Source organism: Pleurodeles waltl, chromosome 3_1, assembly GCF_031143425.1.
Source record: "Pleurodeles waltl isolate 20211129_DDA chromosome 3_1, aPleWal1.hap1.20221129, whole genome shotgun sequence".
In the NCBI taxonomy this organism is placed as follows: Eukaryota; Metazoa; Chordata; class Amphibia; order Caudata; family Salamandridae; genus Pleurodeles; species Pleurodeles waltl.
The window spans coordinates 170392737-170420232 of NC_090440.1; the positions used below are offsets into that span (position 1 = coordinate 170392737).

The window sequence follows — 27496 nt, forward strand, 5'->3', positions numbered from 1 at the left end:
TGGCATTTAAGCTCCTTTGGAGAGGGTGTGCTCCATGCACTTTTGCACGAGGTCCCTCTCAAGTTTCGTTACATCACTGGCTCTTGGTAACATGTGCAATATACCTCACAGAAACACGCTTCTTCCACAGTTTGCCCGTATCTGTGCCCCTACTGCTGTTTTGAAATCACTAAACCTTGTGCATAGTTGTCATTAGGGGCCTCATTACAACCCTGGTGGTCAAAGACCGCCAGGGTTGTTTTGGCGATTGTACCGCCAACAGGCTGGTGGTACAATCTGCCTCATTACGACCGCGGTGGTAGCACCGCGGTCACACCTCCGGGACCGGCAGTTTCCCGCCATGGTTGTTCCGGTGGTTTTAATCCGCCAGGGCAGCGCTGCCCGGGGGATTATGACTCCCCTTCCCGTCAGCCTGTCCATGGCGGTAGAGACCGCCATGGAAAGGCTGGCGGGAAGGGGAGTCGCGGAGCCCCTGGCCTTCGCCCCCTTTGCACGGCCGCAACACCGCCGACTCCATTAGGAGCCGGCTCCAAAGTTACGGCCGACATCCCCGGCGGGCAGAAACTCTGTTTCCACCCGCCGGCCCAGTGGGGATGTCATAATGCGGCTGGCGGGATTGCGGCCGCATAGGCGGCCGCTCGGCGGTAAAACCTTGGCGGGCGGCCTCTGCCGCCCGCCAAGGTTATAATGAGGGCCTATATATCCACGTCACATGCTACGATGAAGAAGCATAGGTAAGGCAACCATATCATCGGTAGGACCACTAGCCAGAAAAAAAACTTATTGAGACCATGACAGTCGACTACTGTCTATTGTCCATGCTTGAAGATCATCTAATAAGTGGGAAGCAAATTAGTTTGCCTTTGTGGCCGCTAAGGTCACCAGCCTACAGTCGCCTGGTACGGACTTGAGTACTTTCTTGTATGGGAGGAAAATAGATCCGTTCCACGATGTTGGTAAAACAGAACTATGAACCCACTCATTGAATAATGAATGTAGACAGGTTGTCTAATATGTTGGATGTAGCTTACAAGGTGCTAAGGGCAGCCCATTAGGTCCCGGGGCATCATCCATTCTTCTCAACCAAAGTAGCTTTATATGGTGCCCCACAGATACCCAATCATATGTAAAATTGCTGGAATCGAAAGTCAGACCATTCACTGGACCCTGTGCACAGTGGTTACTCAATTTGGCATTCAGATTTAAGCTAGTTTGTGAAACCTGGGACACGAGCTGAGAGGGTGCGAGGGGTCTCTCGGGCTAATCCTTATCTTTCCCTCCACCTGTTACGTTGTACTTGTACTACATATGTGGAAGAAACATACAGTCTTCCAGCAGACCCCTGCTATGCTACCCTACAGATGGCTGCCAACCCATCTAACCTATGACATACTTTTAAAATTTGCTAAAAGCCTTCATCTTCTAAATGTTCGCCAGCTGTATGCATATTATTCACACCTATTGAGGAAATAAAAAATACGTCCCAATACTCTGAGCCCTCGCATCCGTAATAATGCGAGATGGGCGTGGCCTCTGAGCTCCAGAGCTGCTGATTGTCACCAATCTTATCTGTTACCTTTACCTGCATCCTACAGGTGTCCGAACTTCAATTACCTAATCTGTAGTGATAACCCCTGTGGCTATTAACAAACCTGTGGCATGTGATCGCTTTCCAGCTCTCATATCCTATAATTCATGACGTAAGTAGATATTCTTAAGGAAACAAGAGCTGAGTGTCACCTGGATAGCGGCCATTTTTAAGGCCTGCAATTCCAGATTGTGTAATGCATCTTGTAGCTTCTTACCAAGAGGATACCTTCTTTGGAACGGTTTCAAAGCTTGGGGGATATCCTGGTTAGTATTCTGTTGAGACATTCAGTCGTCCTGCTGTAAAGTGTAAATTACAGTCACACATAACAAAGGAGTATGTGCAACGCGTGGCCTTGATCTCAGTCAGATGCAAGCTTTCTTCTCTGGCAATGCATACGTTGAATCATACTACAGTCTTTGGACGATGGGAACTATGCTTTTTTTCCAAATTACCTGCCATTATGCTGCATGATTCTACATTCATATGAACTGCTTTCAAACCACGTTTTGTTGATATTAGTGTAACCAGACAGCCTGGGGGTCTACATAACTGCGAAGTTTTCAGATTGCTCATTTATGACTTTACCATGATTTCATCCCACTTATGAGTGACATTCAACTGTCAAATGTGTGACACAGAGTGACCCTGTCTCACGAGTAAAAGAAAGCAAGGAAAGAGATAAATATCTGAAATTACATCATTCTGAGTAATGAGATGCTCTAAAAATTAAAAACTGCTACACACACACACACCCACACAAACACACACAGAGCCTGCAGAAGTGACTTCATTAACCAACTGAGGTTTCAAACAAATACAACAAAAACAGTTAATTTCCTTTAAAGTATGTGGTTATTTTATGTTTAGTAACCTCAAGACTGCATCACCCCACACTCTGACATACACAATCACCCCCACTGCAAAACCTCACGACTGAGTAAACTTAACTGGTCTGCTGGACTAACCTGTGGCGCTAGAACTGCCTCTTCATGTACTCCAAGGCTGAGCCAGAGAGCGTCTTCGTTGGCTGGATTCTTGGTGGGCAGGGGGCCTGTCACTGGACAGTGGAAAGTCAGTGCTGATTGTTACTAGGTTGCAGAATCCAGTGATGTGAGGTTAGCCTGATTACTGTACTGTACTGTACTGCTCAAAACTGATCATGTTGCTGTGGTGCTTGTAAGAGTGCTGTGCTTCCTGATCAGTGGTGACTGGCTCGTATTTACAATGGGAGGGTAAGGGGGAGGTACAATAATAATAAAAAACTGCACTTACTTTATGACGTCCTCCTCTCCTCTCGGCGTCTCCCCTTCTCTCTTGGCTCCAACGTGTGACAGGACCCAGGAAACTGCACTAGCCAATCCTGGTGCTGCTTGCATGCTGGTAACCAGCATGAAAGAAGTGTCAGGACTGGTTGGAGCGGCCTCTCTCAACGCTCACAAGAGTGCTGGATGCCTGTGGTTTCTCTAACTCAGCTGAGAAGTTTAAAGTGTGCATGTCAGATTGGCCATCGAAAGACGGCTGGCCAAAGGGACACACACACTTTAAGCAAGTGCACAGCTCCCTGCTGCCACTTGGCAGCAATTGCCCTGCCCCATCCTGACACTTGGTTCAGGATGGGGTCCTGAAAAATAAAATGATAATAAAGCAAGTTTGTTACCATTTTATTTTTCAGTTATGGGGGCATTTTATTAGCAGGGTCGACACTGCTCTGTTCTCCTGGAGGGGCCACCCCTGATCCCAATATCCCATATGTAGCGGGTCTGAGTCAACTGAGCCGAGTTCTTCTTACTGGGCCTCAGCCTTGACCGTCTGTGTGGGCAGGCCTGTGCTGGCACTTTAAGTGAGAGCTCTGCACCACTCAGCCATCTGATAGACTAGACACAGACACCTCCCACACATATGGCTTGGCTAAGTTCATATTTACTGTCCTCCACCCACTTCCACACCCGGGAGAGCAATGTGGGTCACGCATTGCTCTCCTTAAGCTGCAGTAAACAATAAATAAAACAACTAATAAATAAGACTGCTTGACATTCTCAAAATGGATGGACTGTTACAAGGAGGAGGGATGAAGTGGTAATGCTCTAAGTACTTACCAGTAATCTCGAGTGCAAGTAGCCTTACTCTTCCTCATCACTGTTTAGGTTCCCTCTTTCCCAAACACCAGTTTGTTCTGCCTCCCTTGACCATGGCGGTGTTATAGAGTATTACAAACACAACTTCTGGGTCAGGGCAAGTGAGAGGGATAACGGGTTCTTTAAAATATAAAGGACCTGTCGTGCTGACTGTTTTACTGACATTCATTTTTCTTATCATCGAAGAACTGTAGTGAGAAAGAGTCAGTGCAATGAAGATTATTGGTAATTAACTAGATCATTAAAGATGATCGGGGTAAAGGCAGGATTACAGCATTCACAGCCACAATACGCTAATGCAGATGTTTTTTTCTTCTGTCATACCCGTCACTGACCTTGTTCCATCATGCCCCTCCTATTATTCCTTGCCAATGTTCCAGACAGATCTCAAAAATTAAACTTAAAGATTTGGGTTTCATGCTCCGGTGCCTTTTGTAGGCATTGCTATGTTGGCCTCTTACATTCTGTGCGCTCAGGTGCCATCTGGCTTAGTGTGGAGAGATGGAGGGAATCTTTAGCCTTTCTTTGATCCTGCCACCAAACATTTGGCAACTGCACCTTCTTTAGAATGTGAAAAATAGTAAGAACGTAAAACAAACACCAGCTCAGAAGTGCGACATGAACATGAAATTATGACATAATATAGAAAATGCAAGTAGATCAAATCTTCACCAGAAATTTGGATAGCAGCTACCTTATCACTGAAACTGGAGGGGGTGATGAAGCCGCTCTTGAAGTACTCCTTATCCTTATAGATGCTGACTTACAAAACTTAGGACCATTATTACAGAATGGGTAGCATGAACACTGTTAGTGGTAACTGATAACTTCCAAATAGCAGTCAATACTACGCTTTGCAGGTGATTAAATTCTATCTGGCAATAAAATTTACTTGGCAAGGCTAGTGACAGGTAGAGGTGGGCAAGCCAACAAATCAACAGGACGAGCTAAGCCAGAGCCAAACTAAGAGGCCTGCCTTGGCTCCTAAAGCCCATGCACGAGGCAAGCCCTGAAAATGTTTGTCATGTAAATCATACAACAAAAATTACTTAAGATATGTTAAAGTCTCTTCAAAATTAAACAAGCATTTGAAATGCAAACGGTCTCGCGTTTGCTTGAGCTCGAGCAATTAGCATTGTAAACTCCTAACTGGACTTTTCTTGCCACATAAATTGAAAATGAAAATAACACAGTTTCACATAACTAACTGGACTTTTCTTGCCATATAAACTGAAAAGTAAAAGTTTCACATAAGCGAGCTGACGGCCGCCATCAGTGCAAAACAGACACACAAATGGAAATAACAGTTCACTCGTAGTGAAACCTATCGGCAAAAGTGCAATTATCTACGTAACCGGCAAAAGTGCAATTAACTATGTAACAGGGTCGATGTCATGCAAAGCGCTCATCTTCTGCCAAGCGAGATCGCTCTGTGAAAAAAGAGAAAAAGTAGTCCACAAACAGGACGGAAAACAGCGAGCCTCATATGTTTTCAGTACTTGATCGCTGCGCTCGAGGAGGGTTAACCACCGGAAAAGGCATGACGTATGCATGCCTTCCACAAATGAAAACAAGCAGAATTTAAAAGGCAAGTCCACAAACCAATGAAAGACACTGACGTGACATGGGCGTGGTTTGAAGCCCAGAGAGAGGTAACAATACGGAACTGAGCGCTTTGCGCTCGCCCGTAAAAAGTGCATTTTTTTAACGTGTGGAAATTTTGACATTCATACTCATTTTTAAAGCACTGCAATAAAAATAAAAGTGATAGTTTTTAAACATAAACTTAGATCCACTTCTGTCCCTACCCTGGTGACAGTACCATTATTGAACTAAGAGGCAGGACAGTTGTCATGTGAACCCTGTACGTGGCCTAGATTCTTAAAGATTCAGCAACACTGCTGTCTATCAAATCAAACACAATAGGTTTTTGTACATCTGGTATTCTGAACTCACATATTTAAATGAGCTTTTAAATGTGATAGCGTAGAAAAAGGAGACTCAGTAAAATAAACTATTTACTTAAGTTCACATAATTTGGTTAAGGGGGGAGCCTTGATTAATCTAGTTTTCTCTTTCACTTTGTACAAATCAGCCACTAATGGGTATCTATGTATCTGTCCTTTTTACCTCAAATGTTAATGCTTCGTTTTTTCCTCTTTCTGCATGAGGGTAGAGTGATGGTGGCAGTAAGAGTCACTTGAAAGTTTGGGCATTATGGGCCCAAGATTCCTTGAGCTGAGTCAGAGCCATGCTTCAGGCTAAAACTTGGCTCAAGCTTTCAGTGGTTTGCCCACCTCTAGTGGCAGGTGTTGGCAGGCAACAAAAACTCCAGGTCTCAGTTCCAGGCAGGAACTGCAGAATCACGGCTGCTTGTTCCTGCTGCACCTGTGACCAAAACACTGTAGTGGCTGCCCTGTGCCACTACACCTCATCCAAAGACTAAGGCCTGCCCTGTCCATTTGGTCAAGGCCGGGCCTGAGAAAGTTTTGCAGAGGATTCTAGTGTCTTGAAGTGGGGTTTGTGGGAAGCCAAGTACCTAGAGGTTGGTGGAAATGTGACCATTATAAGATCCACACTCATTGGGCTACAACAATTCCAAGTTATCTGTTTGGCCAAACGCGAGCGCTCTTAATCATCTGCCGCCGCTGTCACTCTTTGGCCACGACTCTGCTGTAGCCGGAGGAGGCCGCATTCATACCCTCCCAGAAGTGAGGGAGTGGATACGTGCTGCTGTTCGACAGCAGAACGCCTTCAGGACATAGTGTGATGAGAGAAAGACTGTCTGAACTGTGAAAGACTGAGCACATTGACAATTCTCAAGGGGATAAGCTGCCAATAGTCTAAAATACCACTATTCCGGCAAGTAAGGGAACTGCCAAGACCAGAAGAGGGGCAATCCCAGTGGTGAGGAATAGGATAGCAGATTGAGGTGCATGAAGCTATTCGTTTACTAAACTTTAGCTGCCTATCATTACACTGTACTGTTTAGTTTTGGTGTGCATTAAAATAGGTTTCTTTTCAAAAGTAAAGCAGAGGTTTAGGCAATTAATTATGGCACAGCTGTGTGATTGTTGAGTTCTGACCTCAAGCATCCCCAGACTACCTCCCTGAGAAGCCTGTGACTGGTTGCCATTGCTACCACTGAGAGTCAAGTGCTGACGGTGTTGGACTTGGCCCAGTTTGCAGAGCCACCGTAGGACAGACAGCGGAACAAGAGACAGGCGACCAAACCCCCAAGGATAAAACTCAGTAGCCCCCGCTTACCTTGTGGGGGTGTGAGACCTTGTAAACAGATGCTAGCCCCCCATAGGCTGAAAAAGCTTCTATTCACAGTGTTCAAAGGTCCCTGTAAACAGATGCTAGCGCCTCGTAGGCTGCAAAAGCTTCTATTCAGAGTGTTCAAGTGTCCAAAAACCCCACAAGGGCATTTGAGACAACCTCCGGGCTGCTTGAAAATACACAATACGCTCCAGATTTCAAGACAGAAATGAAATGGGGCAAAGAGATTCAGGACGGAAGTGACAGGGGGGTATTAGAGCCCCTGCTTTCTGAACTTTCAGGAACGCTCCAAAATAAAGCAAGGTCCATTAGGACGAGATGCCCCTTTGTTCCTGGCACTGATTTTGCCACCTATGAGGCCAGGGGTCGCAAAGGCAGTGCTGGGGTCTCAAGGGGAAAGCTGGGGTCTCAGATGACCCCTAAATGACGCCCATACAGTTATCCAATGAGGAAACCCTACGGTACTCATTACAACTTGGCTGATACTTTAGTACAGGTATACCGCAGCGGGAAATACTGCTACGGTGTGGTGTTACCAGTTGCAGTACTACTGGGAGGGACAATGCAGTAACACTGACTGTAGGTCCCAGTTCACAAAGGCTTTGCTAAAGCTTACTCCTGTAATACACCTGGCTTACTCCTGAATTCCAGGAGTAAAACACGAGAAATAAAAGAGCCATTCATACCTACACGTGTATATTGGGCACCACATGCATTCCTCACATTGAATGCTGAAATATGGAATTTTGCGGTTTTTATTCTCTTGAAATCGGCTGCATGTTGATTGGCAAAAATCAATCAGCCAAAAAACCCGGGGTTCAGTGATGCCCGTACAGCTCGGAATCCCTATTCATTTGCAAACTTCCGGTTGCACCCCTGGAACTAGGATTCCTGCAGGACTCATTGTGAGCCCCAGTGCTTAATTTGTGCTTGTTGTTTCCGGTGCTGAGCACCGGCAGTTATTTTTGAGGGCCGGCCCTTAGTCTTCTGCCTCAAGCAATTGCTGGGAGCAAAAGGCACATTTGGGAAAGACGGAGCAAAAAAAAAGAGAACGGAAAAGCGACACAATTAGAGAAAGCAGAAAGCTGCAAGTGTGAGCTGAAGGGGCAGGGAGTGGCTTTAAATGGATTGAAGAGGCCCGATATGGCTTCAGGATTACGCTGCCTCAGTATTCAGTTTTGTACGCTTGTTAATGTAGAGGTGGCTCAGATGTGTCGGGGGTGTCTCAAAGGAATGTATTGGGGTTACAGAGGAAGAATGGCACCGTAGGCCAGCTTCGTTACACCGAATAAGCCGGTGCCCTGCTCCCTCATTCAATGTTGGCATATATGTCAGTGGACCTAATCCACACAGTGCTATCATGTTTGTAGATCCCATATGAGGTGCCCTGTGGCTCATTTTCTTAATTCGTTCTTGCGAGAATGACTTTCTAGTTGCATCATTCTACACCCAGTCCCTCTCACCTCCCTCCCTTCTTTCCTCTCTCCCGTCCTTCCTCCCTTCCTTTCTTTTCTCTCCTTCCTCTCTCTCTCCCTTCCTTACTTCTTTCTTTCCTTCCTTCTTTCCCTTTCTCCCTGTCTTCTTTCCTTTTCTTTCCTTTCCTCTCCTTTCCTTTAATTTCCTTTCATTTGATTTCCTTACATGTCACATTCTTTTCTTCCTTCATTCCCTCCTCCCTTCCTTCCTTTTCCCTCCGTCCTCTCTCCCTTCCTTATTTCTTTCTTTCCTTCTTTCCTTCCTTCCCTTCCTTCCTCCCTTTCTTCTTTCCTTTCCTTTCCTTTCACATCCTTCCTCACTTCCTCAATTCCTCCCTTCCTTTCTTCCTTCCTTGCTTGCTTCATTCCTTCCATTTCCCTCCTTCCTCTCTCCCTTCCTTACTTATTTCTTCCCTTCCTTCCTCCCCTTACCTTCCCTTCGTTTCTCCATTTCTTCTTTCCTTTCATTTCCTTTCCTTTCCTTTCCTTTCCTTCGCTTTCCTTACATTTAATTTCCTTTCCCTCCCTTTCTTTCCTTCCTTCCTTCCTTCTTCCCTTTCTTTTTTCCTTTTCTTTCCTTTCCTTTCCTTTCATTTAATTTCCTTACCTTTAATATCCTTTTCTTTCCTTCCTTCCTTCATTCCTCTCAAAACGTAAACAGGGCCACAAAACATACTTGTTATTGAGCGAAGACTGTAAGATAGAAAACCTTCAAATGTCCATATGTCTTGCTGCTTTGCATATCATATACATAATGTTATAAACACTTCTCCTGCCCTATTCAGTGGCTGCCGCAACACATAACACTTAAGCTGATGACAACACCCAACAGGTGACTGCAACGCCCATTAGATATGCTCCCTGGTTGTCCATCAAAACTTCACATGGAGTAAAAACAATGCTACTGTATTCACAATATCTGCTGCATTTGTCACAATGAGCAGAAGTACCCGAACCAGACTCTCACATTCTAGCAGGTATTATCTGTGAAATTAACCTAATCTGAGCCGAAACAAGATACGCTATGTGCATATTTTACTGATCTTGATTCTAATTTAACTCTAAACACAGCCCAGAGGAGACTTCTTGGTCAAACTCGATAATTCAATCACGTTTGCTTTGAATACTATCACCCTGCTCCAGTCAACTAACCCTGGTAACTAACAGCAACAGACAAGCTTTTGCATTGCAATAGGCTTCGCTTATTTCAAACAAATTAATTGTCCGCCCACGAGCAAAAAAAAAAAAAAGACATGAGTGGAAACTGAGAAAAGACGACTTAACAAAATAAAATAAAGTTAGCTTTAAAAAATAAAACTTTGCAGTTTTGTTTTGTCCTCATGGACACGTTTTTGCCAGCCACAAGCCTTCTTACTGCGGCACACTGGAAATTAGAACAAAATATTACCTTCATTGGGACCAGCGGACAGGCTCTAATTAAGCTGAAAACAATTAGTGCTTGATCCCTGCTCCACACAGAGAAACAGAAATGATGCCAGACATGCCTTGACGAATCACAAGGCTGTAAAGAGGAGTGCCACGCAAACCAACAAATAGTGAGCGACAGGCGGGCTCCAAGCCCTTTATTGAACACATAAGAGTAAGTGAGACTCAGGCTCAACCCTAAAAAATTAATGGTACTCCAAAGACCCGAGTGCCTTCAAAAATAGTGTTAGATAAGTCAAATGAGCATTAGAGACAAAATATTTCAAGAAGTGGTTAGGAGGCAGTTCATACTAAAAAAAAAAAAATCACCCATTTTTTCTAAAAAGGTGCGCGTGCTGCATAGGCCCTGTTCTAAAAGCAAAGCAAAGAAAACAATAATAGTGAAATTGTAAAACTCTTCAACTAAGGCATTCCATCTTCCCGCCCAGTTCCAGTCCTTCCTCAGGCTAGTGCATGGAGCGTTCACTTGATGTCAAAGGATAACCTCATATTCATAAGCAGGGGAAGTTGGGTCGAAACCCTCTAGCCACTCAGGACCAGTGCAGTATTGGAACTTTTGGTGAAAAGTAATTGGATTCATGCGCATCCTCCTCCATGCATAGTTTCTATTTCTAGTTGACAAACATTTCATAAATTTCGCAGTATCTTTGGTTTAGTGGTATGTAAGGGGGCATTTAAACAGGACAAACCTAACCAGGGACAATGGAGCTCAGTACCAGGCTAAAAGGCAAAGCGTATGATAAGCTAACGCAGAAGGGTGGCAAAGCGAGATCCTTCATAGGGGCCTAGATGGTGTGTTCTTTGAAGAAGTGTCTCTCTTGCACTTTTCTGAATTGTTTCTCGTTGTGGAGATAATGTTCTAGATTGCATGAGTAAATGTAGAGCATTTCTTTGTCTCCAAAGTGGCGTTTTGTGAGCGTTTGGAGGTGGCGAGTGTAATTGGGGTGTGGGCTAATTATAGAGATGGACACGCACACATAAACACACTACACATCTCTCTCTCGCAGAAGACAGGGCCACCTTTAGGACATTTTGCATAGAATCATTCAGGGTGGGCAAGTAGGTAGTCTCCACAAATTAGGCTGCGCATAAAAAGGTCTGTACCCCCAACAATTAATAATCTGCCATCGCAGTTATAATATCATGGCGTGGACATGAGGATGATGGTGAGCAACGTATTATAAAACATCCAGAACTTCTACCATGGGATTTAGGTCATGAGTTTCCTGTGCAGACTACATGGTACGTCAGTCCAAAATGTTGAAATGAAAATCAGGGCAGCCTAGGGTTTCCAGGGGCTTTTTACCTTGCAGTGTGGGTTCTACTTCTCTGAGTTCGACTCCTCTGACTTTCTTATCTATATACTCAAGTGACATTGAACATTCTGGGCTTTCAGAAGATAAGCACAACCTACTTCTTGCTTCACAAGCCCCCTGCAGCTTCACAATCAACCTACCTCAATTTGTAGCAGCTGTCTCTACACATTGAAGGAGCAATGCACTGCATATTTTGCAATACATGCAATAACATTAGAAATAGCATAATAGTTCATAGAGATACGTAACAAAAGAACCTACTCAGACCTCTCGCCAAAATGAGGATAGCTACAAAATGTATGCAATGTCTAATAAACATGTATTACATGTTTGTATTGTTAATATCCAGAACACCATTAACAACACACTCAGAACCTCATATTCTTTAAATGAATTCACTCAATATGGCATGTTCCTTGTGTAATACTATAATACTATATGCCGTGCACAGTGTTAAAGGTACACATGCTGAAACGAAATAAATACAATCACAGATAACACACGTTTGTCTTGTCCAACCAGTGTTGTGCGTCTTAGACTTTAGACTGAACTTGGTCTCCAGCTCCATGTTTTCTTTTATAGTGTGTTTACTCCCTAGTGTCTGTTTCAAACCATTTTAAATTGTTTTGGTGTTGACCATCTGCTGGAAAACTCATTCCTGGTGTTACTTCTTGTCCTTATTTTAAGGCTATTTTTGTAGAAGCACATCACTACAACATACGCCTGCCTTTCTTATCAGTAGATTATCGTTAACATGTTGAAACAGTGCTTCATAGATTTGTGTGGAAAGGCCAGTCCAGGTGCTTGAATCCTAAGTGGGCCGACACAATCATTCAACTTCAAGGCTGATAAAGATGGATTCATTTTCTTATTTTTATAAAACTTCAAAAGAGTTTTTGCCAAAGCGCTCGACAAATCATTATTGATAAGATACAATAAGTAAATATACAATAAACAGAATACAGGGAGCAGAAAGAATGTACAACTAGAACAGGGAGAAACTTACCAGGGTGGCTCAGAGATTAGCAAAAAAGTACCATGTTTAATCAAAAAACTGGAACAGTCATGGTCAAGAATGCATAAAAACTAGGGGACACATTGGTACCAAATTGCGACCAGTATTTTTGTGACCAGTGTGGAATTTTGCAGACCGACATGTACGTCTAGATTGTTTATTTCAAATTGGTGGTCACAATCCAACCTACCTCATTTATATTCATGAGGTAAAAAAATGAAAACTTTTTAAACATTTGTTTTTAAGTAAGGACTGGTATACTTTCCAGCAAACATTTTATTAACTGTGTGCCATTGGTTGTCTTCGTATCACTATTGGCTGTCTGAGGCACATTTTCACGTCGTCACACGGAAGTTTGACCAGAAACACAATGTATTCTGTTTAAATTGTCACACTGTAATTACTGTATAAATACTTCAGAGGAATTATATTGTTTCTATCACAACTTTCAATTCTGGTGGAAAGCAGGGGTGGATAGTGCTTGTTGGAAACTGCCCTTTCTGCACAGTCCACTCCTCCAATTTTTCTGACTTTGTTTTTTTCGGCCTTAGGACTATGTGCACTTTATAACTGCTCAACAGTGCTAAAGTGCTTGTGCTCTCTCCTTAAAACATGGTAACATTTGCTTATACTGAATTGGCATATTTAATTTATGTCTAAGTCCCTAGTAAAGTGCACTATATGTGCCATGGGCCTGAAAATTAAATGCTACTTGTGGTCCTGCAGCACTGACTGTGCCATCTACTTAAAGTAGCCCCCTAACCATGTCTCAGGTCTGCCACTGCAGAGCCTGTGTGTGTAGTTTACACTGCCATGTCGACCTGGCAAAATAAATCTTTTGCCAGGCCCAAACCTTAATTTTTAATACATATGTCACCTCTAGGATATACCCTAATTCACTCTTCACTACAGCAAGGCCTATCTCTCCCATATGATAACATTGGTATTACCTTATTACATCTTATAAGTGTAATTCAAAATCTGGAAGAAATAGGTTTTTGGGGGTTGGTCTCTCTGGAATCACAATTTAAAATCACAACTTATGGTGGAGTTGGATTTAAAATTTTACATTGTAAATCTGGAAACTACACTTTTAGCAAGTTTTCATTTTCTTACTTTATCCATGCGGTGCCTGCTAACTGTCTCTGACCCCTTGGCTGGGCTTTGTGTATTTCCCCTAGACTGCCACACACAATGGGAGCTTAGGTGTGACTTGATGCGTTATCCACATCCTGATGGGCCTTCCACCTGAATAGGATGTGTCCTGTCCCCACACAAAGAGCCGCATAACCGCCAGTAGTGAGTCTGGAGCCAGGGCAGGAAGGGCAAGACCTCTGTGCACATGAATTACATATCTTTGAAATCTCTGTCACTTCAAAGGCCAAACTGGGTATAAGTACTAGACCTCTGAAGGCACCAACTCAGTTCATTTCTGGACCTGTGGGTACTCTGCCAGGAAGAAGGACTGATGCAGCTGCTACAAGGACTTCCACTCTAGTGGAGTGCTATTATGATTGACTCCTGCTTTGCTTTGCTGACCTGCTGCCTTTCTGCCCTCCTGCCTGGGAGTGAGAAGGACTGGATCTCTCCAACCTAAAACCCAGAGTGACTCCAAGGGCCATTTAATCGGTCTCCTATTTTCTGAAGTCTCATGGACACAAAAGACTTCCAACTTACTTACATTTGCACCTGTATCTTCCATCTGTGAGTCTGCCCTATCAAGTGGTAGCACCTCAGTCCTTGACTCTTGGAAGTGAGGCCTATGGTGTTTCTTCAGTCAATCCACACATCCTCATTGGGACTGGTGCATCTTCACTGTTGCGGGGATCAGAACTGGCGCATCTTCGCTTTTGCATGGATGTGAACCAGTGCATCCTTGTTGCTGCGTGAAGTGGATACGATGCATCACCTTCAGAACCAGCGCATCGCCCTCGGAACTGGCACACTCTCTGTTACAGGAGCAGAACTGATACATCGCATTCTGGACCAGCAGAATGCCCTCGGAACTGACGCCTCGCTGACCTTTGCGTGGAGATAACCAACACATCTCCTTCTGTTGTGGTATCGGAACTGATGCATCACCTTGGCTGCCCGCATCTTCTTCAATGTCAACCCAGCCAGGATTAAGGTACTTTTGTTCAGTGGGCCTCACTGAGTCCCTGTAGCTGACCGTGCTCCATCTCAGATACCCTCAACTTTTGACTTTGTCCCAGTCCGGTGCCACCAGATGTCCCCAGTTGGCTCTTCTTGTTTCTAAGCGCTATCCTAAAGTTTATTATTTAAAAAATCATATCTCAAGTTCTAATTATTGGATTTTTGTTGTTTTGGTCTTGTTTTATTTATTAAATTAAGCTCTATTTTTTTAACCAGTTGTGGAATTTTTTGTGTGGTGTTTTCACTGTTTTACTTTTTGAAGTGTTGCACAAATACTTTACATTTTGCCTCGTAAGTTAAACCTGCCTGCTTTTTGCCAAGCTACCAGAGGGTGAGCACAGGTTAATTTAGAGTGTGTTTGTGAGTTGTGCTGACAAGGATTGTGGTTCCTGCTTGATCAGGATGCATACCTCTCTCAAGCAGAAACCCAGTTTCCAGCAGTGCTACATTAGGACAAGTATATGGAGCTATCTTACAGCTCCATCACAGATGGTCACACAAGAGACTTAACTGATGCTTCATCCTAAGGACTTCCACACTGTTGTCCAGGCTATAGTTCTCTCTCTATAGCAATTATAGTCATGTGTGCCATGCTCCTCCTATGCACCCATGAAACCTGATGTGTTCCTCTTCTCTCTTCTGAATTATTTCCACACTACGCCATGTTGATACTGGTTTTGAACTGTGGTCATTATATTTTTCCTTGACTTTCTGCCCTCTTCGTATCTTTGTTGTTCTATATAAAGGTGCCCACACCTGTTGTTCTGTCGAACAATGCATAACTTCCATTCAATAACCCACCAATGGTTTAAGTTTCCCCTAAGCCAAGGGGATGTGGACTGCTGGACCTGTGCATTTCATACAAATCTCAACCTGTGAGCCTGATACAGGAAATTATGATAGGAATGGTTTAATAAGACGTGTATTCAAAAACGATAAAACAGATAACCAACCTGTCAACTCAGTAACTGACACCCCTGGGTCTCGAATGTTTTTCCCTTTTCATTCTTTTAGAGCCATGACAACTTCAGAAATTGTCCGGATGGCAAGCAGCCTGTTTCAGGCACACCAAGCATCATTAAATATATTCATCTATCAATATTTAACACATGCATTGAAGGAACACCATGAGCTGCTCTTTGGGGGAAGCAAGGGAGAATGGGGAGGGATGGATTGTGGAAGTGGCTGGGTTGAGCTTGCCTCCTTTTGCTTTATGGGCTCAGGTGCCTGCACTGCAGACTGATAAAATATTAACCTTGTCTGGGAATAGCACCTCGGCACAGTACTTAGAATGTGAAGCTAAACGGGGAAATACAGAGCAGTGCAACAGCAGTAGTGATTTTCCATGTTAGACTTTCCGTAAAGACCATCGGCGGCCTCGGACAATTAATTATTAACCCGGATCTTGCTGTATTTGAAGACTCTCCTGCAAAATTACACAGAATAACAATTTCTTTCGCCGCTCAGGAACGGTTCGTCTCCGGCATTGCTTCTGTCAAGCAACCCGAGAGCCAGTGTGTGACGACACCAGGACCTCTCTCAAAATCAACATAACGATGTTTTCGAAAATGCAACCATACGCTACAGTTTCACGAGCGCGCGCACTTTTATCAGGACGTGAGCATGGTCGTTTCCAAGGCGGCGGTTTACTCCCCTTTGAAGTGTTTGGCGCGAGCCACAGGACTCGGCCCTGGGGAGCCTGCGCATCACTCACACGCTGTCCACGAGGGGAACCAGTGCCAGCTTCTGAGGGCATTGGCTTTACTACCGAGAACAGACTGTTCGACCCGTCTCTGCAAAGCCCGTTCTTTCCCTTAGGTCGGAGGCGAGGTCGCATTATCTGTCAGCTGAGAAAGGAGGTCAAATGGCATAAAAATGAACCCAGCGGCGGTATGGTGAGAGCGTGTTAAATTATACCAAGATACGCTACCTGAAACTAAGGATGCTGCATCACATCTTCATAATGTTTCTGCAAAATCTATCTAAAATGTTACAGGCAAGCATTTCTTAAGATTTAAAGATGACAGAAAACACATTACCGTTTAAATGATGTTCAATTCACCCAGAAGACTCAACGGTTTAATTTCCCCTCTTATAAAACAGAAACGCGCACACAATAAGCCATTGTCAAGTTTATGCAGCTCGCTTAGTTTTAGAAATTATGAAATGTGAACACTTTAGAATGATTTATCTTGTACAGATTACAGTCCCTTAGGAAAATTGTGGCTTTGTAGGTGTTTCCTCAGTCAGACCAGGAAATCAGGTTTTGTCCCTGACAATAAGTATAGGCCTGGGACTATGACTAGTGTTGAAGCATTTGGACACCATCTTCTAATTCTTGGGCGCAACTAATTACCTGTGACAGCATCACAGTCCATCATTGTTTTTGTTTTATTTGACACATCAGGTGAATCTGTGTGGTTTTACTTGTTGGGGTGATTTCGCTGATTATGAAGGGTGAGTTTAACCAGTGTACTGTGTTATTTATTATGTTGAAGGACAGGACTTTTATGAGATGTGTTTAGTGAGGTACCTGGGAGAGCAGTATTCAGAGGGGCTGGTGATGCAGGAGTGACTCATTGAGTGAACTTTGTCAGCTGGAAAGAGTGTGAGGTGACACTGTGTGAGTGAGTGAGAGTGTGGTAGCTAATAGACTACTAACCCTAAGACTCAGAAACCTCCTGGAGGGACACAAAATAAGGCTTCTCATCCATTGAACAAAGCTTGCAGTTCCCATCGGGCTTTGTCCAAGAGTGGAATGCAAAGGGAATTATCTTCTTCACCACAACCCTCATGAGTGACTGCTGGGCTGGAGTCCCACTACTCAAGCTCCTAGTGCGACTTGGAAAATAGTGAAGAGCTGCTGCCAAGAGCAGAGAACTAACTGGCGAGTGGGACTATAACCTTCCAGTACCTTAAGAAAAGACTAATTCAAGTTGACTTGGGGTACACTACAGCCTCACTTTTAGTAGTAGGATGGCGTTCCATCCTCAGTAAATAACACACAGCAATTTTGCTATGGTATATTAATGATTGTTGCAGTCATGGACATTAATGGGCAGAAAATAAATCTCTTCATCGACCATCAAGAGACATCATAAGACACGCGACTGTGGCAAGAGAAGATAGCTATCCATGAAATGTAAAGATGTGGAACATGATCTATGGTTTGTGACAGGCATTGGTAAGAGGCACATTACTTCTGATAGAAATGTGCTTAGTAAAGAGTTGCTGTTCATCACCTTAAACAGGGACATTTATCACTGAACTGGGCAGTCCTGCTGGCTTTCAAGTGCAATGTCCCAGGACACAAATGTGGGGATTCCAAGAGTTCACTATCACTACTTGCTGAGTGTGATTAAGCAGACAGGTACCAGCTTTCTTCCATGGATTCTTAAATAGTATCAATCTACAAAGTGGCCGGTCCAGCTTTCCTCAATAAAGGAGAAGGCCTGTTTTATCTGTTTTTGTTATACATTGAGCCCAAAAATGTCTAACACCATGAGCATGTGGTGTCTGGTCTCAAACTGGGCCTTTACATCCCAGGGCGTTGGAAGGGCCCCACCTACAATATTCAGAATCGGAATTGCAGCAGCTTCTGAAACATGACATGGCAATATGTTAATGCCCTTACCCTTTATGATTGGATGAGACAGTTACAACTCTTCTATAGCTGGCCACGTACTCATGTTTCTGAGTGAACTAGAAACTCTCTGCTACACAACATGGGAGCATTGTAACATTTGTAAAGAGTGACGTGCATTTCACATTCTAGAAATTCTTTCTTGAATGTTTCTGTTTTTGAAGAAATATGTGCTTGGAGCACCAGTTTCATGGAAATGGGGCGCATTGACGTCCCCATACTAAATCATTCATCACTAAAGCAACCACCAGAAGTGTCAGAGGGTGCCACCATCACATCCCAACCTTTGTGTCAGTTCCACAAAAGCTGACAATGGTTTTGAGTTTTTATACTGAGTGGCATAAAGGTTTGGTCTATTGGAGCAAAATAACTGTTTTCTAAAAAAACGAAAACAATGGTGCTCTAAATAGCAGCGCTTCCTTAAATAAACAGTTTTGGCACAAATAATTTATTTTGGACACCCCTATATATTTCAAGTTTGTAAAGTACATGGTTGGCTTGTAGCCATTTGTTACAGACTAGACCTATTAATCGCACAATAGATACTGCAGTCCACAGGTGGCCTATATCTTCCAGGCCTGGGGTGTATTTTCTACAGCATATAGTAGGGATTTATGGGCAAGTCTAGTAAGTCGATCAGAGATAATACAATTTTACAATTTTTAAATGGGGGAATGGGCACTTTACTCCTGCTTAGCAGGATAAAGTGAACAGATTTATAATGCTTGCAAGAATAGGTTCTAGAAAAAGACGAACAATCTGGGGTGACCATACTACAAAGGTAGATTTCCTACAGACCCTAAGTCATTTGTCAATTTGGAGCAGTATTGCAGCAATGCAGTGACCTTAAGGAACCACAAACTAGCTTCTCTATTGGTAGCTAGTGACAGCCCGACAAGGCGTGGAATATAATGGCATTACATCAGATCCTTAATACCCAAGCATGCAATTCAGTGCAAACCAGGGCCAGAGAAGGGTAGCATAAAAGATACAAGCCATAATCAAAGTCTTATTTCAGGACCTTGTGTCTGCTACAGCTGTACGAAGACATGCCTCAAGTAAGAGCGCAAACTGCATAGGACTCCTGCTGACAGGAAATACAGGAATACTTGGCCTCCCTGACCAAGAGATTTCTCGTTGAGCAAGCGCTTCTTGCCCAGAACTACTTTTCCTAGGCTTTCTATGTCTCTCACTTTAGGACTCTCAGCCCACCCTTCCCAACTGAGCGTTTATTCATCTAATCGAGAATAGTTCTCTATAAAATAATAGCATATTCACAGATTATTTTATGGCTTCCCATCAATGCCATGGATAAAGTCTGATCTTGTGATTCAGAGGTCAGTGTGTACCATTTTGGTGGTGGGGCCTCTTCTCTAGGGGTCACTCCTAAACACCAAGCCAACACGAGGGAAATTCAAGAGCTCCTTCACTACAGCAGCTAGTGAACAATGACCAACTAAGCATGCAGGAACATGTTACAAAGCATAACCATCAAGTATTGACATACATTTTAAAACATCCCTGTCCCAAAACACAATTTGAATATGCTAAACTCACTTAAATCATACACATGACCAACTTAATTATAATACATTTTTGTTCTTTTTAGAGATTGCAGAAGTGTATTTTGGAACAGCTGAACATTTTCAAGATTTGCTGAGACCTTACAGTTCAAACTTTGAGGGGTTAATTTAATGTTGTCTAACCCATGATCCTCCCGTTTGTGCAAATAACTGACAGAGATGTGGCCTAAATGGCCATTTCACCCAGTAAAAATCTTCAAGAGCGGATGGCTAAACCTGCAAAAGATTCCATGGTTTGACAGGATGAGCATACAGAAAACCTGGACCAAAAGACAATCTCAGAACGAGAACCAGGCAAGGACACACCTTCCTCTTTTAGGACTGACAAAGCCATGACAGACATTGTCAAATTTCTACTAGGTGGAATCATTGAAAATAAAACTGCAAAGTTTGTTTTTGCAACCTTTGTCAAATTCGAGGGAAAACTTTCCAACTTTGCCGGGGTTGTGAAGTTTCCTGATTTCACAATAAAGGGTGAAAATCATTACTTTCCTAACAATTCATGAAATATATATCCTTACTTATCTTAAGTCAATGTTCTTTTCGAATGCAGTGTTCTAATGTGTGTTAGAATATAACACAAAACTTGGCAAAAGGAAAACTCGCAGAGAAATAATCTACATACATATTCCAATTCAGCGAATTTAGATTAGAGTGAAAGTTAGCTTGATACACATCGAAAATGATCTCACAATGTAGGAAAAAGCTTTAGCAAATAATCCGGGAAACTGCACATTCTGAAAGATGGTGAGCATTTGGAAACTTTGCAAAACATCACTAGTCAAAAGAAATCTGTATATGGCTTGATATTATTTTATGGCTTTTCACTCATATATTCCATATGATACTTGAGTTTATCCCCAAAACACATTACATAGCAAGCACAAGTATATCCCCCGTGATTCATAGTTCAAACATAAAGTCCCTAATTACTGTGGCCATTTACCCTCTGGTATAAGCTTGGAGTAAAAGGCAACATGGGGAGCCAGCTTGTGTTGAGCTACTGAGGCATGAGGGGAGGAGGGCAGGAATGTCAAGTGAAGCACTGGCCTGCCTTGGGGAAGTGCTATCTGTTTCCATTGTTGCCCTGGAGGGAGGGAACTGGGCCTCTGACGGCAGTACCTGCCCTCTCCAACCACAGTTTTACATCATGTGGAACTGCATGTGGTAAAACAGGTTCTATTGTTTCCAGACCTGGTATTTGAGGTCTGGAAATATCAAACCACTTCTGATTGCCCAGAGTGGTATCTCACTGGAGATATCTTTCTATGTGTTCTCTCTTCACCACCCTTGTACTTTCCCCCCCCCCACCCCCATTGATACCATCCCAGGCAGCTCGTAATGAAGCACTAAGAGGCCAGTATCCATGTTGTCTGCAGATGTTGATAGGTCAAATCCACACTGATAACTTTCCAGTCGCTTGCAGCTTCAAAGTACAGTAACTGCTGTCCAAATCAGATGCAACTTTCAGAATACACAAACAAGGAAATCTTCTTTACATAATGTCATTTAGAAGACACTCCCCTTTATTCGTTTTTCACAATCAGCTCTGCGCGTTCTCGGTCTCTTGGTCTGGATAACGTGATCTCTGAAACAAAAAGCTCTAACTTTCACGTGGCGGCCTCTTACCTTTTCTTTGAGCCTTGCGTCCATCTGTTTGGCCGACGACGAGGAGAAGACACAACAGAGAGAAAAAACTGAAACTACGCATGCTTGCACCAGCTGGAGAAAGGTGATCTTGCTGCTAAGTTTCGTATCCAAGAGGCCCAGAATATTTTGCATCAAAACTCTCCGAGAAGTGTTTTCGCATTAATAATTAACCCCTAATGACGCAGCGCACTTTTTCCTCTACATCGACAGTTTCAGCGTCCACCTATGAGCGCGCGATCAGTAGAGGTTGCACTTTACCACGTTGTGAAAAGTCAGCAGATGCCAGACTTAATATTCAAGCTTGAGTTTGTACATATATCTTGTCCAGGATTTAGCTCAATTTAGCTCAATATATAGAGAAAGTGGAGTGAGAGTTCTGAAACTGTTGTCAGAGGTCATGGGTTTCAAACTGAAGTTGAGTTACCAAGTGGTTTAGCCTGAGTGCTGTCTGTGCCGGACGGCGCCCAGAATCATTTCATAAAGAAAGCAGAGCGAAGTGTCAGATATTAGAACGATGTATTTATGGAAGTGGTGGTCATTGCATGGAAAGCAAAGGTTGGGACAGCACCAGGCTTCACCGGGCAACACCAGGACACTTCTGGTCGGACCCCAAGAGGGTAAAGACACCGGGGTTTGTGAATATTTTCCGTTTTCAGCAGCGTAGCTCTCGCAAGTTGTTTTCATCACGAGGAGCTGTGTTTAAAAAAAATAAAATACTGCACTGTTTATTGCATTCTGCCTGGTGCCCAAAACGACTGCAACAGAATGCATTCCTTCTCGTTCTGCTGCTCAAATTGCTCCCATCAACCAGCCACTACTTGATAAGGGACTGGTTCCTTCAACCCCCCTCCTTCCCGGTCCCACCTCCAGTTCTCCATTTTAGATTGGTTGCTCGTTCCCCTTTGACAAGTTCAAGTTCAAATTAAAATAGACTTTTTCAGTTTTATATAAAATCACAAAAGATAAAACAAGGCAGTCATAATCAAGTAAAACACCATAAAAACTAATTATACATCTAGACATATAATATAATTAAATATAAAACCCCATAGGTCAGCCCGACATAGATTTCATACATCGAACTGACACTTTGAGGAATGAGCAAACTCTGAAACACACATCTGGGCTACCTAAAAGCTGTAATTAAAATAAGGCATCGCAAAACTTCTTGAATTCCAGAAACTTTAAAATTGTCTTAAAATAGAAAACAAAAAAACTCTATAAAATTTGCAGAAAACATGAAGTGCATCAAGGTTAGAGCCAATGACCTGTCACAAGGGCCGGCCTGAGTAGACGTTCCCAAATCACCATGTGACAAGGGCCATGTCCCTTCAATCCCCCTTCTTCCCGGCCCCACCTCCATTTCTCCATGTTGGATTGGTTGCTCATTCTCCTTTGATGTTACCAGGGGTGGCTCCTCCATAAGAGTGGGGTAGCGTTACCCCCCGCCAGCAGTGGCAACTGCAAACCTTTTCCCAAAAAACGATCATAAACTGTGTTTATGATTGTTTTTGGGGGAAAGGGGTGGGGCCACGGGGGTGACGAGCAATGAGGGGGAGTGCTGTGCACTTCCCCTCAGAGCGCAGGTGTGTTTGGCCGGCCGTCTCAGGCCAGCCAAACACACATGTGCACAGTGCTCTTTCCAGTCCAGCAGCACAGTTGCTGGGCTGGAGAGAGCTTGCACAGGCTTCCAATCTACCTGAGAACGCCCTGGCTGGGTGCTCCCAGCCAATCCTGATGCTGCTTTGAGCAGCGTCACGATTGGCCGCAAGGCAAGCTGGAAGCCTGTGCCTGACAAAGGAGTGGCACGCTGCAGAGGAGGTAAGTGTTTGTTTTTTTAAAAATAGTTTTTTATTTTATTTAATTCTCCCTTCTCACGCATGCTGCCCCTTCTGTTCAGCACGAGCCACGACTGGATGCCACAGGTTGATCTTGACCTCTCCCCTCAGGGCATTCAGCCAAGGCGTCTAGGTAAAGGGTGGAGATTTTAAGGGTATCTGTCCTTTCTTTGCCAGGTTCCTAACAATAATCCTTCTCCCAAAGGTCCCAAAATGTGAATGGACTGATCTTCTCCATTGTCTGAAAAACAAATTCTGTTAAATTAATTTTAAACCCACTTCAAGAGCATTAGCATTTACATGTTTTTAGAATAACAAAATATTGATCCATAGTTATACGTTGGCCCGATTCAGCAGCCATTCCAGCATATTTTCAGAATTAACTACGTCATGAGGTACATCAGTTACCTGTAGCACTGATAAGTCAGCATCCTCCCAGAGAATACAGATGAAGACTTCAGCATTAATTCAGCACAGCCAGAAATATATCTGTGTTTGAATTGGCGATTTCTGCAGGGTCATCCCCAGACCCTTTGCCTTCCTCCTCTTCGTTTTCTGACCTTTTTTGTTGGCTTAAGGACTCTGTGCACTTTCCACTGCTAACTAGTACTAAAGTGCTTGTGCTCTCTTCTTAAAGTATGGTAACATTGGCTTATCCAAAATTGGTATAATTAATTTGCTTGTAAGTCCCTAGGAAAGTGCACTATGTGTACCCAGGGCCTGTAAATTCAATGCGACTAATGGGCCTGTAGCACTGATTGTGCCACCAACTACAGTAGCCCCCTAAATATGTCTCAAGTATGCCACTGCAGAGCTTGTGTGTGCAGTTTAAACTGTCATTTTGACCTGGCAAGTCCACCCACTTGCCAGGCCCAAACCTTCATTGTTTTGACATATAAGTCACCCTTAAGGTAGACCCTGGCTAGCCCCAAGAGCAGGGTGTAGTGCATTTAAAAAGCTGGACATGTCCTGGTGATGAATAACTCCTAAATTCATTTTTTTACTACTACAATGCCTATTCTCTCCCATAGGTTGACATCAGGGTTACCTTGAAGCAACCCTTAAAGTATAATTTCCAATTGGGAAGAGATAGAAGTTTGGAGTTTGGTGTCTCTGGACTCACAATGTAAAATTACAACTTACAGTGAAGTCAGATTCTAAATTGTAAGTCTGAAAATGCCACTTTTAGAAAGTTTGCATCTTCTGACTTTAAGTATTCTGTGCTTGTCTTTGAATACATGTCTGGGGAAGATGACAGATGGGCTTTGTGCATTCCCTCTCGACAGTCACACACAAAGGGAGCTGGGGTGTGAAATTTGCAGCCTGATGGCCCATCACCAGGCTGATAGGACTTCCTGGGCTAGATGGAGGGAGGGGGTGAAACTTACACCTAAATAGGGCTGTGCCTCTCCTCACACAAATGGCTGCAAAACACCCTGTAGAGTGTCTAGAGCCAGGGAAAGAAGGGCAGGGACCTTGTGATCTTCAAAAGCTTCTCCCCCACTTCAAAGGAACATTTCGGTATAAGTCCAGTGCCCCTGACAACCCCAAGCCAGTTCAGTTTTGGTCCTGAGTAAATCTGCCAAGAAGAGGAGCTGTGTTGCCAGGAGGGCCTGCCACTTTGCAACTTGCTCGGATGTGCTAGCTTGCTTCTTCTTGCAGTGAGTAGGACTGAACCTACTCTAGAAAATCTTGCAACCTGAAACAGCTCCAAGGGCTTGTTGGCTTGCCCACATTCTTAGAAGTCTCAGGGCCATCAAAGACTTCCTTAACGTTGATCACCTTGTTGCAGAAGCCATCTTGTGAGAAGTAGTGCCTCAGCTGCACAAGAAAACAATCCTGTGCGGTGACAGCCCGCCCCCTGCTCTGCACCGCCCAAGGTGTTGTATAGCCATTTTAGTCATGTTTTTTAGGCACATTATTTAAGCAACTAGGCCTGCCGCTTGTGCACTTTTAGCCCAGTTACATTTTGTTCAGCTTCATTTTATTATTTTAGTATAGGCCACATATGTGGTGCTGTTTTATTTGCTTTATATAGTTGTTCTTTCACCTAGGAAAGCGTTGCGTTTCTAGCAAGACATTCCTTTCACTTTGTGCTTTTCTCAAGGCTGCAGCAAGATAGAGTTGCCAGCAAAGTGGTACTCTGCGTCTCCAACATTCTCAGAAACATACACATTCTTACATGGGGGCATTTTCTCAGAACATCAGCTGTTTTATTATAAAAACACTTCTCTGTCCCACACAGATTGGGAAGATTCCAGTCAGATGACCATGACTGCATGCTGATTGCCGATTACCTTTGCTACAGCTGCTTGATTACAGTACTGGACCCCTGGCCTACATGGGGATGGTGGCTCTCTAGACAACAGGCTTCCCTGCTTACGCATGGGGGATGATGTCTTCCCAGAGGGGAAACCTGAAGGGCGGATTAGGGCTTACGTAGGAATCACATATATTACACATAGTGAGAGTATAGTGGGACTTTTCCTGTGTTTCACTCTTCTTGTCACCATTTTGCTTCTAGCATGTTTTATCATCTTAGTTATTGCAATTCATGCCATTTTATCTAAGATGCAGCAAATTCAATAAACCTTATTGAACCATTCTCTGCCTCTGTTTGTCATTGCATGTGTGAGACTAATGTAATTGAGAGAAAAGGATGAGATCTGATACACCATGATTTCCCTGAGAAGTCATTCCTGTCATGCGGTTACCACAAATCACCCCTGCTTTTGGGCGAGGTGAGGCACTGCTAGTTGGCCAGAAAACTGGATTAGGCCTACAATTGTCACATGGTGTGGGATTGGACTCAGTTCCCCACAATTCAGGTGATTCTGCTGCCCGAATCCAGCAGCCTCATTAGGAATGAGAGCTCACGTGTGATAAAACACTGCGTTTGCCCGATCTCCAGATGAGCTCAGTGCTCTGTGTGGTACTTTAACAAATGACCTCACTTCAAGAGCGAGTGTGGTGAGTCCTGATTGACAGTCTTCCAGCACCAAACCACAGCGAGGACAGCATCAAGCTCACCTGCGCTCCCAAGAGGAGACAGCTGCAGTGTGGACCACTGCGACTTGCCTCGGCCTGCACTTGGCTGAAGGGGGAGAACATGACTCCAACTCAATTCTCAGAGGTCACCGATGCCAGCAGCTCGACAAGGACCCCACTGCCTCCCCCGACAGGTATTTTGGACAGGAATTTTGCACAAGATACCCCCAAGGTCTGTGTAGGCACTCTAAACAGCCACATAGACAGTTTTGTTTCCCTGCAGGTACCGGACCCCAGAGTCCGGCCGTAAGCACCCAGTTCAACTTTCTTTCTTTGAAAGAGCGTATCACCTGAGTGGTTAGAACTTTGCCCAGTCCCCAGCAGGACCATAGATCCCCATACAGAAGTGCACAGGTGCTTTCAATGTTGCACTGATCTGCATACTTGAAATACCTATATCCTGACAAGTGTTCATTGGATGTTTGTCATTCAGGTCTTATTTGAATCAGATAAATATTCTTTATAGTTCTAAACTGGTGTGGAGTCTTTTGTGGTGTTTTCCCTGTGTTACTGTAATCATTGTATTACACAAATACTATACGCATTGCCTCTTAAGTTAAGCCTGACTGCTCTGAGACAAGCTACCAGAGGGTGAGCACAGGTGAATTTAGGTTGTGAATTTGACTTACCCTTGCTAGGATTGTGGTCTCTACTTGGACAGGGCGCATACCACTGCCAACCAGATACCTAATTTCAAATGTTGGTGATCAGTGGTGAGGATAGGAGTTGTGTTTGTACAGTGCCTTACAGCAATTTGATGTACACTACCATCCACACATAAAACCAATTTGAATTAATTGTTTCTGATCCTCACTGACATTTTTTCTCCTACTCTTCAATTGACAATTTTAAAGTTTTTTAACTCTCCCTAGTAGGCATTTTTACTTTTTCCTAAAGTCTGTCTCTGATTGGAGGTTCTGCATCTGCACCCGCACCTGCAAGAATGGTGTCTGAGCTGGTCAAACTGGACAGTTACACAGTGGTGCAGCTCAAGGATTTCTGCATGGACTTTGGGCTTACTATTAAAAGCACCACCCGGAGGGTGTGGCTTCAAAAGGCACCCAGGGCCTGTTCAGAAGCCTTTGCTGCATTAAATGTGACCACTGAGGAGCTAGTGGCTAGGTGGGAGAGAAATTAAAATTGGAGCAGGTGAAGCTCAGAGAGGAAAAGGAGAAGGTGGAGGAGAGGAGAAGGGCTCAGGCTGAGAGAGCCTTAGCCAAAGAACAACTTGCCATGGAGGTAGCTGAGACTGAGAGAGCCATGGAGGAAAGCAAAATCTTGTGGGCTCATGACCTAAGTCTAAAGGAAATGGACTTAAAA

The 27496-nt window shown here is 43.8% G+C and overlaps 1 protein-coding gene across 1 annotated transcript in view; it reads right to left on the minus strand.

Moving 5' to 3' along the window:
- The window catches only part of LIPC (lipase C, hepatic type), a 506459-nt gene extending 485031 nt beyond the window's left edge, over positions 1-21428 (minus strand). The window contains exon 1 of the mRNA XM_069222091.1: positions 21270-21428. Within this exon, the coding sequence (XP_069078192.1) occupies positions 21270-21351 (82 nt within the window). The 5' untranslated portion in view covers positions 21352-21428. The remainder of the gene's footprint in view (positions 1-21269) is intronic.
- Positions 21429-27496: the final 6068 nt, after the last annotated feature.